Raw genomic sequence first — 16,359 nt, 5'->3', positions numbered from 1 at the left:
TAATTTTATGAGTACACATTAAAAATTTCCAACGTATGCTTGAGTCTCGGAGCCAAGGCCATACCCATGTAGTCAGCACCTATGGCGTACGCAATTACCCATGTTCAATACTACATTTCTCTTCAGTTTTGGAAGAAGAACACAACTAGTATGCTTTGAAATGAAATGAAGTATCTAGTTTAACGTCCCACAGATATCCACCAAGGCTAAGGGAGACGGTGTTGAAAAATGACTGAAATGGTGGAATGAAGAAAGTAGGAGGAAACGGAAAAATACCTGAGAAAACCCACGCACACGATGTTTGTCCACCAAAATAGCTTACATGGCGCAAGATGACACCTGTCTGGCTTGGAAACGAGCAATATCTACAGAAAACGCGAACAACTAATTCAGGAACCGATATACTGTAGCTACCTAGGTATATGCTACAGTGGCAGATCGACTCACACGGATTGTATAAAACTACTGGGAACACATTCACTTAGTCTCATTTTTACTGAAGCCAAAAAATTCAAGTAAAAGACGTAATGATTTTTCTCCTTTTTTACATTCTATAAAAAAAAGTCGAGTAGTACCACTACCTGTGCAAGACTCTTGCGCAAGAGTCTTGGTCTTGGTCTTGGTCTTGCACCCCTTGGTCTTGGTCTTGGTCTTGCATCGGAATTCCTGGTCTTGGTCTTGGTCTTGCATGCAAGACTCTTGCAAAAACTGCAAGACCAAGACTCTTGCGCTCATCACTAATTCTAAAATATTAAAGAAATAAAAAAAAAACCTCTTTTATGAATTGTCTTTAAACAACCAGTTTTTAAAGACCAAGTTAAGCTAACCACTCATTGTTCCATTATAGGTTTTGAGAGTCCAATAGTAATGAATACTATATTGAGAATCAGTTCGTCTCTAACCCGAAGGAAATTCATCTGAACGCGCTGAATCACATTGTTGTCCATAAAGAAACCACGGCTCCAATTCTTCCGAACTTCACGTTCATTACTCTTTGTGATCATGTGGTGAATGTGTTGTCTTTGTGTTTGAGAATTTTGATAGGACCAAGCAGTTTGTGCCTTCTCTTAATTAACAAACTAGAATGTACTTGAGGTAATTTTACAGAAAAAGTCGAATGATGTCGAATTTGCGAAATATATTGTAAAATTTCTTGGGTAGAGCAAATATAGTACTAAGGATTTGGACTTTTCCCATCACCTTTTTATTATAAAAAGTTCCTCTAAGTATGTACAATAATAGTTTCCTTTAAATACTTTAGGCTAGTGTGTGGTCGGAACCCGATGACCAAGCGTCGTGGGCTTTGAGGTGAGGTAACTCTCTTTGACCAGGCGGTGTGAGAGGGGTTAAGTTTTCTGTGATTTAGGTGTCTCCCTCGGTGACCGGGCGTCGTGAGAGAGGGAAGGAATCCAGTGACTGTGCGTCTTAGGGCTTTAGGATTAGGTGTCTCTCAATTGACCAAGCGTCGTGAGAGGGTAGGGTAACCCAATGGCCGGGCGCCTTAGGGCTTAAGGTAGTTTGATCAATCTGTGGAGATTGATGTTGGTCGAGGCGTGCAGTTCCCTTTTATCCTGTAATGTCGGCTTATTTCGATGATTCTCGTCCTTTCCTTGGCGATGGTGGACGACTCCTATTCGGGACCGTCGTCTGCTTGTTTTTATTTACTATTAACACGTGTAGTTCACACGTGGTTATTGCATGACGTGTAAACATGCAAAACCTTACAATATAGTTGCCATTCAGAGTTAATATGAAATTTATCCCATGTTCTCTGTTAATGTGCCGACATGAGAAAGTTTTAGTTTCTGTAAACACGTTTTACTGGTGCTAAAGGTGCTCAATGTTGTTAGGTATAAAAACTTGAATTTTCTTTCCTTTCTGTGGTGACGAGTATAACCTTCTCTCTTTGTGTGTACATACTACATACACCTAGTGAGTAATATTTCTGCGACTAAAGCACAAAGATATTCTGCAAATGTTTACTGTTCGTCTTCGTACTGTTGCAAGCAAGGAAGTTGGTTCAATGAAAATTCAAGGCAATTAGTTTACTTTTCGGCAAGATTAATAAACATCGGGATATGACGCATGTATGGATGCTCTTTATCAATGTTTAGTTAATTCACCAACGAAATCTTCGCTCCAATAGTTGCAAACTGGTTAATTACGTTACATCCTACTATCAGAGGGCAGCAAGGAAGTAGAATATTCTACTATATTTTGCTATATGAAGCGCGTGTAATGACAGAATTGAAGAAAATGGACAGGGTAAAGCGATGCGTTTCTGGCAATGTTCCCACAAATCCGTGCCCTTCTTTTCGAAGGTATATGTATTAGCTGCATGGATTTAGGACAGTTAGTCAGGATGTTTAAAATGGTAAAACTAATTTAATTTTCCTAAATATGAAATTATATTTTACTTAAATTCTTAAAGATACAATGATAACTTGTTAAATCGTGTTTGCATATGGTAACATTGTAAGTGGCAGGGAAAATCAGAAACATAACTATTCATTCTTGTAGTGATCATAGATATAATCATCCACGTCATTTTAAGTATTGCTTGACAAGACTCTCCGATATACAGTAGGTAGATTTTCACTATATTAATATACTGTTGATTGAAGTGTACTAAATTTCAAGCTCAAACTTTCTCCATGAAGCTATAAATGACGCCCCTGGGTATAATATATATTTATAGAAATAATAAAACTAAATAATTTATTTCGTATTATTTGACATTACTTCTACTACCTTTCTAATTTATTTCATTACTGCGTATTCCGAGGAAAAAATATTGTGCAGTAAATTAAAGCTAGGACACACATTTGGACCGCTTGAATGCCAAGTTTCCTAACTCCAAAACTGAAATTTTCTGGGAGTGAAATTTGAAGGTCACTATCTGATGATCAATTCATATTTCTGTTATGACTGCAACCAAAACCACAACTTTGTAGCTTATGGTTTTATAATTGAATGTTTATAGAATTCTCTTTAAAAAGACACACATGTAGAGGGGTAAATGAAAATATGAGTCCATTTTTCTCATTGTTTGTATTTAAGCCACTTGCAATCCAAGCGATCCATTTAGAAAGATGTAAGTTTTATTTAAAACTTAAATATTCTACAGTTTCAGGTTAACTCTAGCAGTCTACCAAAATCTGACGAGCTAGTTAGATATATGGTGTTGAAATATAATAATGATATTAATTGGACTCCAACAGTGACAAATGCTACGACATTCTGCATTAATCTCATGACAGATAATCTACGGAAAAAAGGTATGCAACGTTTATAATTTTAGTCAATAAAATTGATACTTTTGAAATCACAAGGGATAAAAGATAGAAAGATGTAAAATTTACATGTAATTCTATTCTCTTAGTTATTGAAAAAAATCAGTTTTAGTGTCATAATGCAAACGCTGAGCATCCTTTTTTGAAGTTAGCATATAACTGCCATAGTAACAGCCTTAGAAATGTGTATTTAGAGAATATTTTAAATTAGCAAGTTGAAGTGACAATTTGCCTCACTCGACGAAATGTTATGACTCTAAAAGTAGTAACTTATCGCATAGAAATATTAACAATATTTTTTCTACATTATAAGCTTGAGAAACACCTTTTAGTAAAGTGTAAATATATGGAGCCTAGACAATAAGGTATAATTGATTAAGTATACATGGTTTGTTAAATTCTATTTTATATCTACATAAATTACATATCATTCTACCTATAATCACTATGAAAATTCATAAAGTATATAGGTTGTGTAACCATTTCATCATGTCTATGAAAACCGATTTATGAAGTGATAAGATAGCTTCTTTATGTTCTCTGTGACTAATGCCTAACCGTACCAAGTAAACATTTAATTTTAAGTATTACATCATCTAGGAGAAATTATGTGACGTATTCAATTAGAAGATCTTGTTTAAATATTAATTCTTATTAATTCCTGAGTTTGAAAGAAGTTCTTAGTAGTTGATGTTAATCGGTTTTCTACTATTCGCAAAAAAGAAATTTTATTGGGATGCCTGACATTATCTTCCTTTAGTTTTGGGTTACTTGTAAAGACGAACTTGTTCATAATGATCCGATGCCCGCTGGTCTTCATTGGGAGTGATAATGGCGCTTCTGTTCAGGAAAGGTAGAAAAGGAAGAAAATTACACGATAGATAAATGAAGAAAATAGGATGCTGAGATGTCACATATGTCTAGTAGTCCAGTGAGAGTTTACTGTGAGCTTTTTATGCTCATTTGGTGGTAAAATATAGTTTTTGAAGGTACTGCAGCATTGAAGTGTGATCTCATATTATAGCAATGTTTGCAAAAGAAAGTAAAAATGAGATAGCTTCGAAATAAATTTGTGAACATTTAGAGGTTGTGTAATAAAGTAAAGTGGATGCGATTTCTGGATAGTCCTTTTCAACCTGGCTCCGCTTTATTATAGTGTACTTTTCTAGAATTTGACCCTTTTCGTTATTACGAATATTTCTGTATACTAGACGAAGTTCGATAGACATCTCCTTAAAAGTCTAACAATTATATACATGCTGTGTGTTTCTATCTTTCTGATTTTTCTTTCACTCAATGAAGTATATGAGGCAATTCAGTTGCTTGAAATGACTGGTACGTTGATTCCACCTGTAAGGTTTATTGTGATTCATTTTGAGAGCTCATGCAATGTACAAGGTATGGAACAAGCTCGAAATGAAAATATGCTCTTAAATACACTATGTTTCGGTTCGTTGGATGTTTCTATATTTTATTAAATTCGCACTAATAATCCTAGTAAATTTTAATGATGATAGGTAATTCTATTTATAAATGTAACGGAATGCAATCTGATAATAAAACACAAGAATCATGTCTACTCATTGATAATTGGAGTGTAATTTCGAAGTGATCATTATTAATTCTAGAAGCCTTTTGTTTTTAAGAATTTACCGAATTAATCATTAACTTATTTTTACTTAACATATTAAGATAAATATTTCAGAACTTTGAGCATTGACTTACCGTCGGATAAAACAAGTTCGCACTTATACAACATAAACAAAACAAAATCAAATGTGTCCTCTCTGTAGGAAACCATTAGAAAGTAAGCAACAGGACGATTCAGACATTAAGATCTCAGTCAGTTTTGTGGGTTCCGCACTGAGAGTCGTGACAACCAATATTGAGAGTTTTAATTTCCACCTGCCTGCTAAGATCTTCGAAGTTTCGTAAATAATTTCTGCATTCCGATTTGAGTATTTCTCAACTATAAAACGGGTATAGAAAATCTGAAAAATAGCTACACTAATCCCTTGGAGGTGTGACATTTGCATAGTTATAGATGCTACTGCTAGTAAGTAGCAAAGTTACAACGAAATTGAATTTGCGTATTGTGAACTCAGATACTAGTGCACATTTTAATATATTAAGTGTCCGAGTCAAACATGCTGAAGCATTTGTTTCAATATGTAATAAATAGGAAAACCTATGAAACTGAAGTGTCAGTATGTTCATTACTGTCGGTAACATGCTGTCATTGCTCCGGAAACATGAAAGAGGATACACAGGTCTTCCATCATTATAAATTTAATAGCAGCTTTCAGCAAATAAAAGTTAGCATACTTCTCAGCAGAATTCCCAGAATACGATACCGCCAGTGTTTGTAGCCAGGATCATCCTATTCATCGGACGCATGTCCTTACACACAATAAAGCGGTACCTCATTTATAGCACACGAAGATTAGTGTACAAACTCATCTAACTTTCATCAAAGGGTCAACTTTATATGCAATGATTGCGAATGATGGTGGTAAGGAAAGAATTCTTGCAATATATCTCTGCGGAAATCCATCCCATCTTTTGTAAGTTCATTAGGAAATCATCTGGGAAACAATTTTCTCATCCTCAATTCTTTCTTCAGGATCTTATAACCGGTATTCTTCGAGAGTTCACACTCTCGCAAAAGCTCATGTTTACTCCGAACTCTTTATTGACGTAATTTTCCCTTTTTGATCAAGTAGGAACTTGAACAAAGGGTTGACGAAAAGTCTCATAAAGTGCTTCTTACGGAGTATTGTGCTACATTGGTCAGAAACGTGGACATCACGCAAAAATGATGAAAAACGGCAAAATGTTGGTGTGGAGAAGAATTGAAAGAATTAGTTGTGTCGAGCAGAAAACAAATGAAAGGGTGTTAGAAACGGTGGGGGAGAAAAGAACAATTTTTGTTTTTTCCCACCATTTCTAACATCGTTTTCCCCATGATTTCTACCACCATCTCATTCATTTTCCGCTCAACCCAGCGAATTAACCACTCTTCTCCAAACCCACATTTCGAAAGCTTCCAGTCGTTTCTCATTTTTGTGTAATGCCCATGTTTCTAACCCGTACAATACAATACTTCACATGTAGCATTTAATAATCTTTTTCTTAAACTTTTTATTCAAGGTCCCACAAAATAGTGTTTTCTTCCTCCTAAAGTTTTCTTTCGCCATTCCTATCCCTGCTTTTATTTCACTTTGACATTTCATATAATCAGTAGTAATAGTACACAGGTATCGAAAACTAGTCATCTGTTCTATTTTCTTTCTCCTACTTCTATATCAGACACCAACACCTTTGTTCCAGTCACCATGGCTTTCGTCTTTCTAACATTTATTTTCATCCCACATTCTTCATAGCCCTTCCTCAAGTTTTCTAACAACTTATTGATTTTCTCTTCAGATTCTGCAGCAAGTGTCATACCGTCTACAAACCGTATACATCTAATCATTCTACCTCGTACTGAAATGCGTCTTCATTTTGTAGGCTCTTTTTTATTATCGCTTCTAGATAGATATTAAATAATGTAAGCAAGATACAGCATTCCTATCGAATTTCCCTTCTAAGTGCACGCTTCTCTGTCATTTCTTCCCCTATTCGAACACTTACTTGTTGGTTCATATATAAGTTTCTCACAACAACTATTCTCAATTCACACGGTCAAAAGCCTTTTTGGAGATCAATAAATACCTAATACACCTCTTTCCCTCTTGCTATAAACCTTTCACCGATCGACATTAATAATCCAATCACATTTCTTGTGCGCTTACCTCTCCTGAACCCGAACTGTTCCTCCTCAACTTCTTCAACCTTCTGTTCAGAATTAGAAGTAAAATTTTTACTGCATGAGATATGAAACTAATAGTTCTATAATTCTCATATCTCTTTGTGTTCAATTGTTTAGCCATCGGTATCATGATCGTTGTCAGGGAATCTTCTGGCCACTCTTCTGTTTCATACATTTCATTGCATAGTCGGAACAATTCTTTCTTGCGCGTGTCTCACATATTTTTAATGAATTCGATTAGTATAGCTAGCTAGATATTACCTATCCCAGTTGCCTTTCTGTTTCTAATCTCAGATATAGCTTTTTCAAAGTCATCTCAAAGAATACCAAACCCTTTATCATTCTTGCCTACTTCATTTTCTACTTCATCATCTATGCCACATGGTCTATTCCTACTCTCATATAAGACCTCCACATATTCTTTCCATCAAATGGATGTAAGCAATTATTACAAAGTCAATCTGATAGTGATTCTACAATACAATTTATAATTATCACCAAATGTCGCAACTGAGGAAGTGTTCCGAAACTTGGCAACATCTAACTTGATTTCAAATGCGATTACGCCTAGAAATTGTATTATCGGAAACTTTACATTCCAACGAAAAGTACGTTTCTTACACGAATCAATATGGCATGAAATTCTGTAGTTAGATATAGGTGTAATTATTATTAATTTACAATTATTATCTTAACTGTATGTACTTTAGGTACGCATCTCGATATATCCACAAAAGAAAGGCAACTCCTTTCGAGCTTCACGTCCAGTTTCAGGAGGAAAGCGCGTTGAGGGTTCACATCCAATCACACTTAAGTCATATTTTTCAGCAAATTAGAAATATGTTTTGTTTTGCAGTCATAGTGTTTGTGACTGCAGCAGTGTGACCCCAAGACATTGCCTTAATGGACACTTCTCTTATAGGAATTCCTTCTACGTACGACAATTCATATGCACTCTAAAATAACAGAAACTAATTCTGGATATATTGAGGTGTAGCAATAAAGACCTTAGTCACAAAACTATTTTACTCATAAGACTCCATAACGTCAAGTAGTATCATAAGTCTCCTACAAATAGAAGAATACAGCAAATAACAAAGCGCTCGTGTGCCTACTATATATAGAATTTCGTTTGATTTACTTATTGTTATGTATTCAGAAAAGAAGAAGAAAAGCAAGCAGTATGTTTCCAGTATCATAGAATACCTATTATCGGAGATGCTTTCATTAAAGTAAAACAATGGTTATTTTTTGGGAAGAGAAAATTAGTAATACAACTTGGAATAGATGCTTGAATTAATACTTGCTACTGACTAATAAGTGTCAATGGTTGTACTATTTCAACAACGCTTTAATGTCAGTGTCAAAGTAGGCTTTAATGTCAGTGATCTTAGTTTGGAATGAAATGAACAAAATTATTTATTTCCTTGAAAATGTCGAATTTTGTACCAAAAAATGCTTTGCGGGACAACTTCCATCTCAATAAATATGTTGCTGAAAGTTATCATTTGACTATGGAGTTGTAAGGTGAACAATCTCTATCGAAAAAAACTTGTAGACAGTGGATGACATGATAAAACACAACGATTGTGAGGTGAGTGAAAAAGAGTGTTATGGTCAACCGAAAACATTTCAAGATGGAGAATTAGAGATGTTAATGGAAGGAGATAAATCTCAGATGCCTAAAGAGTTATCTGAAACACTAAATGTCAATGCGTCAACTATTAGCAAACGTTTGAAAACAATCGATCCAGAAATTAGGAAACTGAGTAACCCATGAATTGACAGAAAGAGACGTTCGGAAACGTTTAGTCATTTGTGAAGTTGCTGCTTCACAGATAAAAGTGGAAGTTGTTTTTGCATCGAATTGTGACTGGTAATTAGAAGTAGATTTGTTAATCATGGGTGCATCCTAGCAAACCTTCTACATGAACACCACAGCAGGATATTTCTGGAAAGATCATGCAGTGCATTTGTTGGGATCAAGTTATTGTAGTCTATTATTAACTGCTACAACTTGTCAAATGGTTAATGCTGAATTGTGTAAATTACATTGATAATCACTAATAAGTGTTGATAGGTAGGTTGCTTAGTCACGATTGTTCAACTCACTGATACTTGCACCTTTTAAGCCCACTAAAATTTTCGAATATAAAAATGATACTAGGTATAAGATTTTGTTTCTAAAAGCATTTATGTTGCATCGTTATATCTTTATGTGAATAGTATATATAGAAATTATCATATAGCCATGAACTTATTTCTTAGGTTTAAATATACTTGAGATTATGTGTTGACAATTTGTATTGCTATTTGCAGTGGTACTGACAAAAATATTTATCTCCCTTCTGCGAAATGTTGAAACTAATATTTAGTCTTCTGCTTGTTTTGTTTAAGAATTTTCGGAATGGGAACATTGCTACTTAGCTAAAGCTATTGATGACTGTGTACTACACGAAGTTAGATACGTAAGTTCGAATATCTTCGATTATAGACACTGTTGGAAGTACTATTGCACATATTGCACCTAGTATTTTAAATTTAAGTATTGCAATATATATATATATATATATATATATATATATATATATATATATATATATATATATATATATATATATATATATATATATATGTGTGTGTGTGTGTGTGATTTTTCTAAGGTTTATATATTCGTAGTACGCTGGTAGTATTCTTAACAAATGTAGCAGTAACATTCCAATTGAATATAGTTGAGAGGCATATTTTGGAGTTTCATGTCTTCAAAAAAAGTACTAATAATAAATTAAATTAAAATAAATAAATTTTCAGAAAGTGTATTTCGTTGAATATTTTGCTTTATCTTTTCAATTTATGAAATTTTATCATACATTCTTGCACAGTATTAGCAAGAATGTATGTGCATACATTGCATGTTTTTTAAGGTCTATGACTTTCGAGCATATTCAATTGGGATATAGTTGTCAGTACTTAAAAGAGTATGATACTCTCTCTACCTCAAAGAAAACTGAATTAAATTCGATGGACTTATTTGAAGGTTATCACATAAACAAGGATATATTTATACGCTTTTTGTTGGTAACTGTGAACATTACTTATAGATAGAGAGACTGTTATAGTTCAGCACTGCTTTCAAAGTGCTTGAAAACACACTAATTTGAATATTCAACATATTTATTTCTTTTCCTTTTTCTTTCTTTCTTTCTTTCTTTTTCTTTTGTTTTTTTCTTTTTCTTTAGAAAAGCATCTACTACTTTACGCTCACCAGTGACTACATTAAAAGAAGAGCAACATTTCTTGAAGTAATATTCTGTCGTTTCATTAACTAAAATAATAGCGAAGAACTTCGCAGAAGTCATTCTGTCATTCATTAACTTGGTTTGTTGGATTTGAGTTTAGTGTTCCGTTCAGCAGCAATAACATATGAGACGTAAACCTATAGTTTAACGTCGATTCCGACTCACATGTGCTCCAATCGGGAATGGAACCAGTCCTTCTCTCCGAAAGGTGCATATGCTAGCCATATAGCCACGATGAAGATACATATTTCATTAGCATTTATCCGATGAAAATATGAATTTTACTGAGGAGTGAATGCACTTATCTCTTCTTCTATTGATTATTTATTTATTGAAGTACAATGTAAATAGGTAAATTCTGAATTCTAAGAAAAACGTTTTTCTGTTTCAGCACTGCCCTGATATATTCTCAAATAACTTTGGTAAGTATAAATAGTAAGTATTAGTTCTGAAATTAATTGAAGATGTTGGTGTTTAACATACTTATTTAACTCATTTTAGTTGTCTCAAACAGAGCATGTTTCAACACATACATATTTATAGTAGTACGATTTTGTAGCAATCTTTATTTCTATTTTTTGTTAGTTTTATTTGAAAAAGACAAGCGATATACATCATACAATAATAATTTTACTTTATTAAAGAGGGTATTTGTATTCATTGCAGAAGGCGGTGCTTGTGCTCCATGGCTTAAAGGTAAGAAACAAAGAACCATTTTCTTTTATTTTAGTTCATTCCCTAATGCAACCCTGAAAGTAGATACCAATAAAATAAGACTTTATTTTGAAATACACGAATTTACTTCAAACAAGAATAGTAGAGTCTACATTTCTATGCAATAAGAAGCGAATCGTGATGGTATATTTTGCGAATATGAAAATGTTATTTGATTATATAGATTGATCATTCAAAAAGTGACGGTGATAGGTTTTGAAAACTAAAATATAAACAACTATGTTAGAAATTGGTGAAATAGAAATTAACCTATCACAGGCATTGATACTGTCAACGCCTCTCTTGTTCAATTTGTTAACTACTACCTTACGTACATACATATTTAAGTAAAAACAAATAATATTTTCAAAGTTTCGAAAACTACTTTTATGATATTATTCGTACCTTGTATCCTTGGCTCCAGAAAGTGTAGAAGCGTGGATCCGGAAAGAAGACCAGAGAATTTCTTCCCAGAGGAAGCTTGTTAACACTGAATACATTTTGAACATTTGAATTTGACAATCTAGAAGCGAAGATACAGGAAAGATATTCTCTCCCGAAGGCTCGATGTTCACGAGAGTGAAAATGTTCCGGGTAACACTAACATTAAATTTATTGATCCATATTCTAACTAACATTTGTCACGTATATTAGATCTTTCATTCTACTAGTGCTGAAACCAGATATAAACTCAGAGGAAATACTCGTACAAGTGAATAATAGCGTTTGCTTTATTATAATGTGAAACAGCAATACTTATAGGAAGAAGTACGACTTGACTTTAAATTATCACCTCAAAATTTCCCTATTAGCCGCGAATATTAACATTCCTTCGATTAACAGCCTATTCTGTTTTATAGTGTTTCGTAATTAATGAAATACAGTTAAGAAGCGACGATATTCTATATAAGAAATGCGTTCAATTGTCGATTATGATATTTGGTGATGCGCTTGCATTGGTACTTTCGTTCATACATTTTCCACAATCAGGAAACGTTCTGCTCCCTGTAGGAATAATTTAAAAGAATGAATGACATAAATTGTATATTATTTTGTCGTTTACTAACCTCAGAGGGGTAATGTTCTTTAAAAGTACAAAATTACTAATTTGAAATATTGTTGAACGCTCTTAGCACTGAAGGCTGCCACTATCCAGATACAAGGTGCTTCTGTGAAATAATTCTCAATTCTTAGCATGTTAACCACTTCGATGTACAAACCTTATTTGGTTATAATATTTTACAGACGTATGTTAATTTATGTCCTCGACTATCTCTAGCAAGTTTTATAAAAATACAAAATGATCGGATCTGGAGGCGTGTTCGTTGTGAGGAATCGTCCAAGTACTTCACAAATTTGAGCATTTATATCCTATTGTTTTTGCAGTTTTATTATGTGATTATGAAGTAACGCCATGACTATTTTAATTTGAAACAAAGAATTAGTATTATTGCTTTCATATTGAAATAACATAAAATAAATGGTTAAGAGATTATTTAAATGTGCCCTCAAAATGTAATTTAAATTATGTGTATATTTTATAAATCTTCCATATTGTAATTTAAAAACTATTACTAATTATTTTTGCTTTTTATATCCATTATTTACAAAAGTATTGTTTCTGAAATAATAAAGTTTATTATTAGATTTTTCAAATTTTTTATTGCTTCATTAGTATCTTATTCTATATTTTTAACTGTTAGCTACCCTTTTCACCTTCAAAGTATACATATAGATCCACATATAACTGCCTATTTAAAAGAGAATTTCTAGATCGACGTGCTTCTAGAAGGAAAGAATATCCTACACTGTACTGCAGCAGTATAGCGTTGTGTTAGATGTTTCCGTTTCTTCTTGGGATACTTACAAATTTGTAGTATATGAGTACATCAAGTGTTGTGCCTTGTACTGCAGAAAAGATGAAGCAGTTGATAAAACGATCCTACGATCAGTGGAACAGAGCACGTGAGCACTATGGTCTGAATATTGTGTATTACTAGTAAAGAAAAAAATTGTATTTCTAAAGACTTGGTTATTATGTCGTTTTCTCTTGCAGAGGAACATTTATTTTCAATTTCAAATAAATAATATTTAAACAGCTTATCACATATATTTATTTCGAAAGGACTAATTTGCATTTCTTAAAACATAGGGTGTCGTATTTCCTTCACAATCTTCGAGTGATCTGAAAAATAAAAAAAAAAAAAAAAACATGGTAATCAATAAGAAATTATTTTAGTTATTATTTCTGTAATTGCCAGTTAAGTCGTACACTTTACATTATATGCATTTTAAAATGAATAAAGCAAGTGATATATGTCAACTTAGAAAGAGAAATAGTGAAATCCAAATGCAACTATCCTTCTCCAAAATTCAAAATTTTGGAAAATCTGACATATAATATTTGGAAAGTATTGGCTTTGAGAGTACAATTGAACCCTTACTCAGGAATTCATCCTCAGCGTAATGTATTCCTCTAACCAGTGTGGAAATTGAAGCACTTCGAGATGGGGGGGGGGGAGTTAGTGTATGCCTAAAGTATATTTCTATTAGGGGAGTACTCTTGCAGACTAGGGGGTATGCGTAATTTCTAAACGCATTCCAAAAGAAACTTTTACTAGCAGGAAAATACCCCTGTATAGGGTTGCCAGATTTCAAAAACTAAAATCCGGGACATTACTAAATTACGAGAATCTTTGAAATGCTTAAAATGAAAAGAAGTGTTTATATACTAATTTACATTCTTCCATTAGATATAGCTGTTCAATTATTACGTAATCACATTTTCAGTCATTTTAGTAGACCTTCTCTTCCCTGTAAGCATTTTTTTTTTAATTTCTCAGGATTTGTTGTTTTGTGGCTTTCAGAGTCTGTTTTAGCTCATCAAGATACAAATGTTTCGTTCAATATCAAAGTAGTTAAATCGTGAATGAAATTCATGTTTTACGTATTCAAGTGTTTTTTCAACTTTTGAATAGCCATACTCAGAAGTTGAAGAGAATAATTATATACATAAAACTGTAAAAAAAAAAAAAAAAAAAAAAAAAAAACTATAATATTTCCTTCCTTTCTTCTTCACTGAAATCCGGGACATTTAAGCGTCGCGAGAAATATTTTCGGGACGTAGACTTCGATTCCGTGACGGTCCCCAATTTTTCCGGAATAAATGGCAATCTTACCCTTGTACTACTGGCTTTTTTAGTGGGGCTATCGCACTCAAGGCCTCCCGAAATAAATTAGTTAGTTTTTCGCATTCCACTTACTTACAACAATAATCCTTCTTAATAATTCTAAGAAATTCATTGACTTTTCATATTCTTATGCTCTTTGTTCAGAAATAATACTGAATTTGTCAAATTTCTTTAAATGTAAGAACTCCTTTCTTTTTTCTTTCTTTCGTCCATTTTACTCTTTTGTTTCTTTTTCTTAGTTGTTACTTTCTTTCGTTTCTCCTATCATACTTTCGACCATTGTTAGTTGTGATTCAAGTCGCCCATCGTTAAAAACACCAAAACTAAGAGGAGATGATAAGCGAAACTGGTGTTCCACACGAACTTGTACGGGTATCAACATAACGGAACTTTAGTTATTATAGCAAAGGAATATTTACATTCTTACTTATAAAGAAAGGTAAATGTTTGAGTTAAAGAAAATCAAGAGCGGGAAATAAGTAGCCCAGGAAATTAGGTAGGGCAAGAGAAGCTTTATTTTTCTGCTATGAATAGAATTAAAGATTGGATTCACTGCTAAATTTTTGTATCATATCACAAAATTCACCAATCTGAAATTCTCGCTATTAAAACTGCAATCAGTATATTTCAGCTTCAACTTGTCTCAACATTTTCTTTTAGGTAAAAACGTACACATACAAAAACGAATATTTCCATTTAAAAAAATGAAATCCGTTAAGTTGAAATGAGATTGCAAATATTCACTGCGTGTTTGCAGGACCGTTATTTCAGATTTGCCTGGTAGGGGGTAAGATCCTCCACCGACATACGACTTTCACATTTTTTTTCTTGGTACATATATTAGTAGACAATCGATCAACACTTTACTTGGCACTGTTGCTCTCAAGCAACATCGCATTCTATTGCTTTATATGCTCGAATTATAACTTCAGTGATCATTTAATTGGAATTATTGCTTTCAAACAATATTCATATACATGATTTGCGGGTCGCTTGATTAGATATTTCTAATCTTCGTCAACAGGGGCAGTCAAATTTAGTATTGTAGAAGCTCTATCTCCTACGTTCCGTGTAAGTCCTTGTTTTAATTTTTTTATTCGTGGTTTCTTGCTCTGTAGGAAAATATTTCAACGAAACTGCTGCTAATTATTGAGGGTATTCCTATGACATTTGACCATAATAGGGCTATGCTGCTCAGTAGCTACACATAAGACCAATTTTATGGCAATGTTGCTTTGAAATAAACATCCTGTATTTTGTAACCAATGTACAAAAATACTTTAAGAATTACGAAATTATGATCAGGAAGACATGGTTCAACCACAAAATCAAACTAAATATTTTAATGGTAATACTATCAATGCTTACCAATTAAAGGGTTAAAATATAATTCTTATTTAATTCTCAAACTCAGGTGGACAATTGCTCTCGTTCCCGCCCCCCTGTACAAAATGGGAAAGGTTATGATTTTTCAGTTTACAATATATTTCTCACAAAAGTCTTGAAAAATCAATTTTTCTAATGTACACTCATGTCCAAAATTATTGTCGCATTTCTATAAATATGTTGTTGTAGGAATATAATTTGATAACGAATTCGCCCAGTATTTCTTATAATGTTAGTATATGTATAATCGGCAGACATGTATGTGGCAAATTTCATGTTAAAAGAGCAGTAAATAAGAACAATAAAATGAAAATAAAACTTTCTTCTCCATTTAGCAACATTTTGTTTTACTCATTCTAATTTTCGTATTTATAATTCCTATGAAATTTACACACAAATATACATTTCCCGATTACACACATAGTATCAGTATTAAAAGTACCCTGCAAAATCATTATCAAATTATATTCTTACAAGAAGACAGTTATATATATGCGACAATCATTTTGAACATGGGTGTACATAGCGTATAAAGATGCTTGGTTGCCCTCTGTGAGAGCGTTTCCATAGAGTGTGCTCATAATTGTAATTTTGTAATTGTAATTGTAACTTTGTACTCTGTCTTCTCGGAGTATATTCCATTTTGATACATATTTCTTAGTAAT

General features: G+C 33.1%; 2 protein-coding genes across 2 annotated transcripts in view; one reads left to right on the top strand and one right to left on the bottom strand.

Annotated features, from left to right (window-relative positions):
- LOC145667691 (uncharacterized) overlaps positions 1–11,175 on the top strand; it is a 55,838-nt gene extending 44,663 nt beyond the window's left edge. Inside the window, exons 6-8 of the mRNA XM_081735153.1 lie at positions 3,128–3,278; positions 10,795–10,825; positions 11,070–11,175. Coding sequence (XP_081591279.1) covers positions 3,128–3,278; positions 10,795–10,805 — 162 coding nt within the window. The 3' untranslated portion in view covers positions 10,806–10,825; positions 11,070–11,175. The remainder of the gene's footprint in view (positions 1–3,127; positions 3,279–10,794; positions 10,826–11,069) is intronic.
- A 1,698-nt stretch (positions 11,176–12,873) lies between these two features.
- LOC145667675 (uncharacterized) overlaps positions 12,874–16,359 on the bottom strand; it is a 71,023-nt gene continuing 67,537 nt past the window's right edge. Inside the window, exon 11 of the mRNA XM_081735135.1 lies at positions 12,874–13,302. The gene's annotated coding sequence lies outside the window, so the exon portion shown is untranslated. The remainder of the gene's footprint in view (positions 13,303–16,359) is intronic.

Source organism: Thermobia domestica, chromosome 1 (genome assembly GCF_964235325.1).
Source record: "Thermobia domestica chromosome 1, izTheDome1.hap1.1, whole genome shotgun sequence".
Classification (NCBI taxonomy): domain Eukaryota; kingdom Metazoa; phylum Arthropoda; class Insecta; order Zygentoma; family Lepismatidae; genus Thermobia; species Thermobia domestica.
The sequence above is the reverse complement of the archived record's forward strand: the minus strand, read 5'-3'. Positions and strand labels throughout refer to the sequence as shown.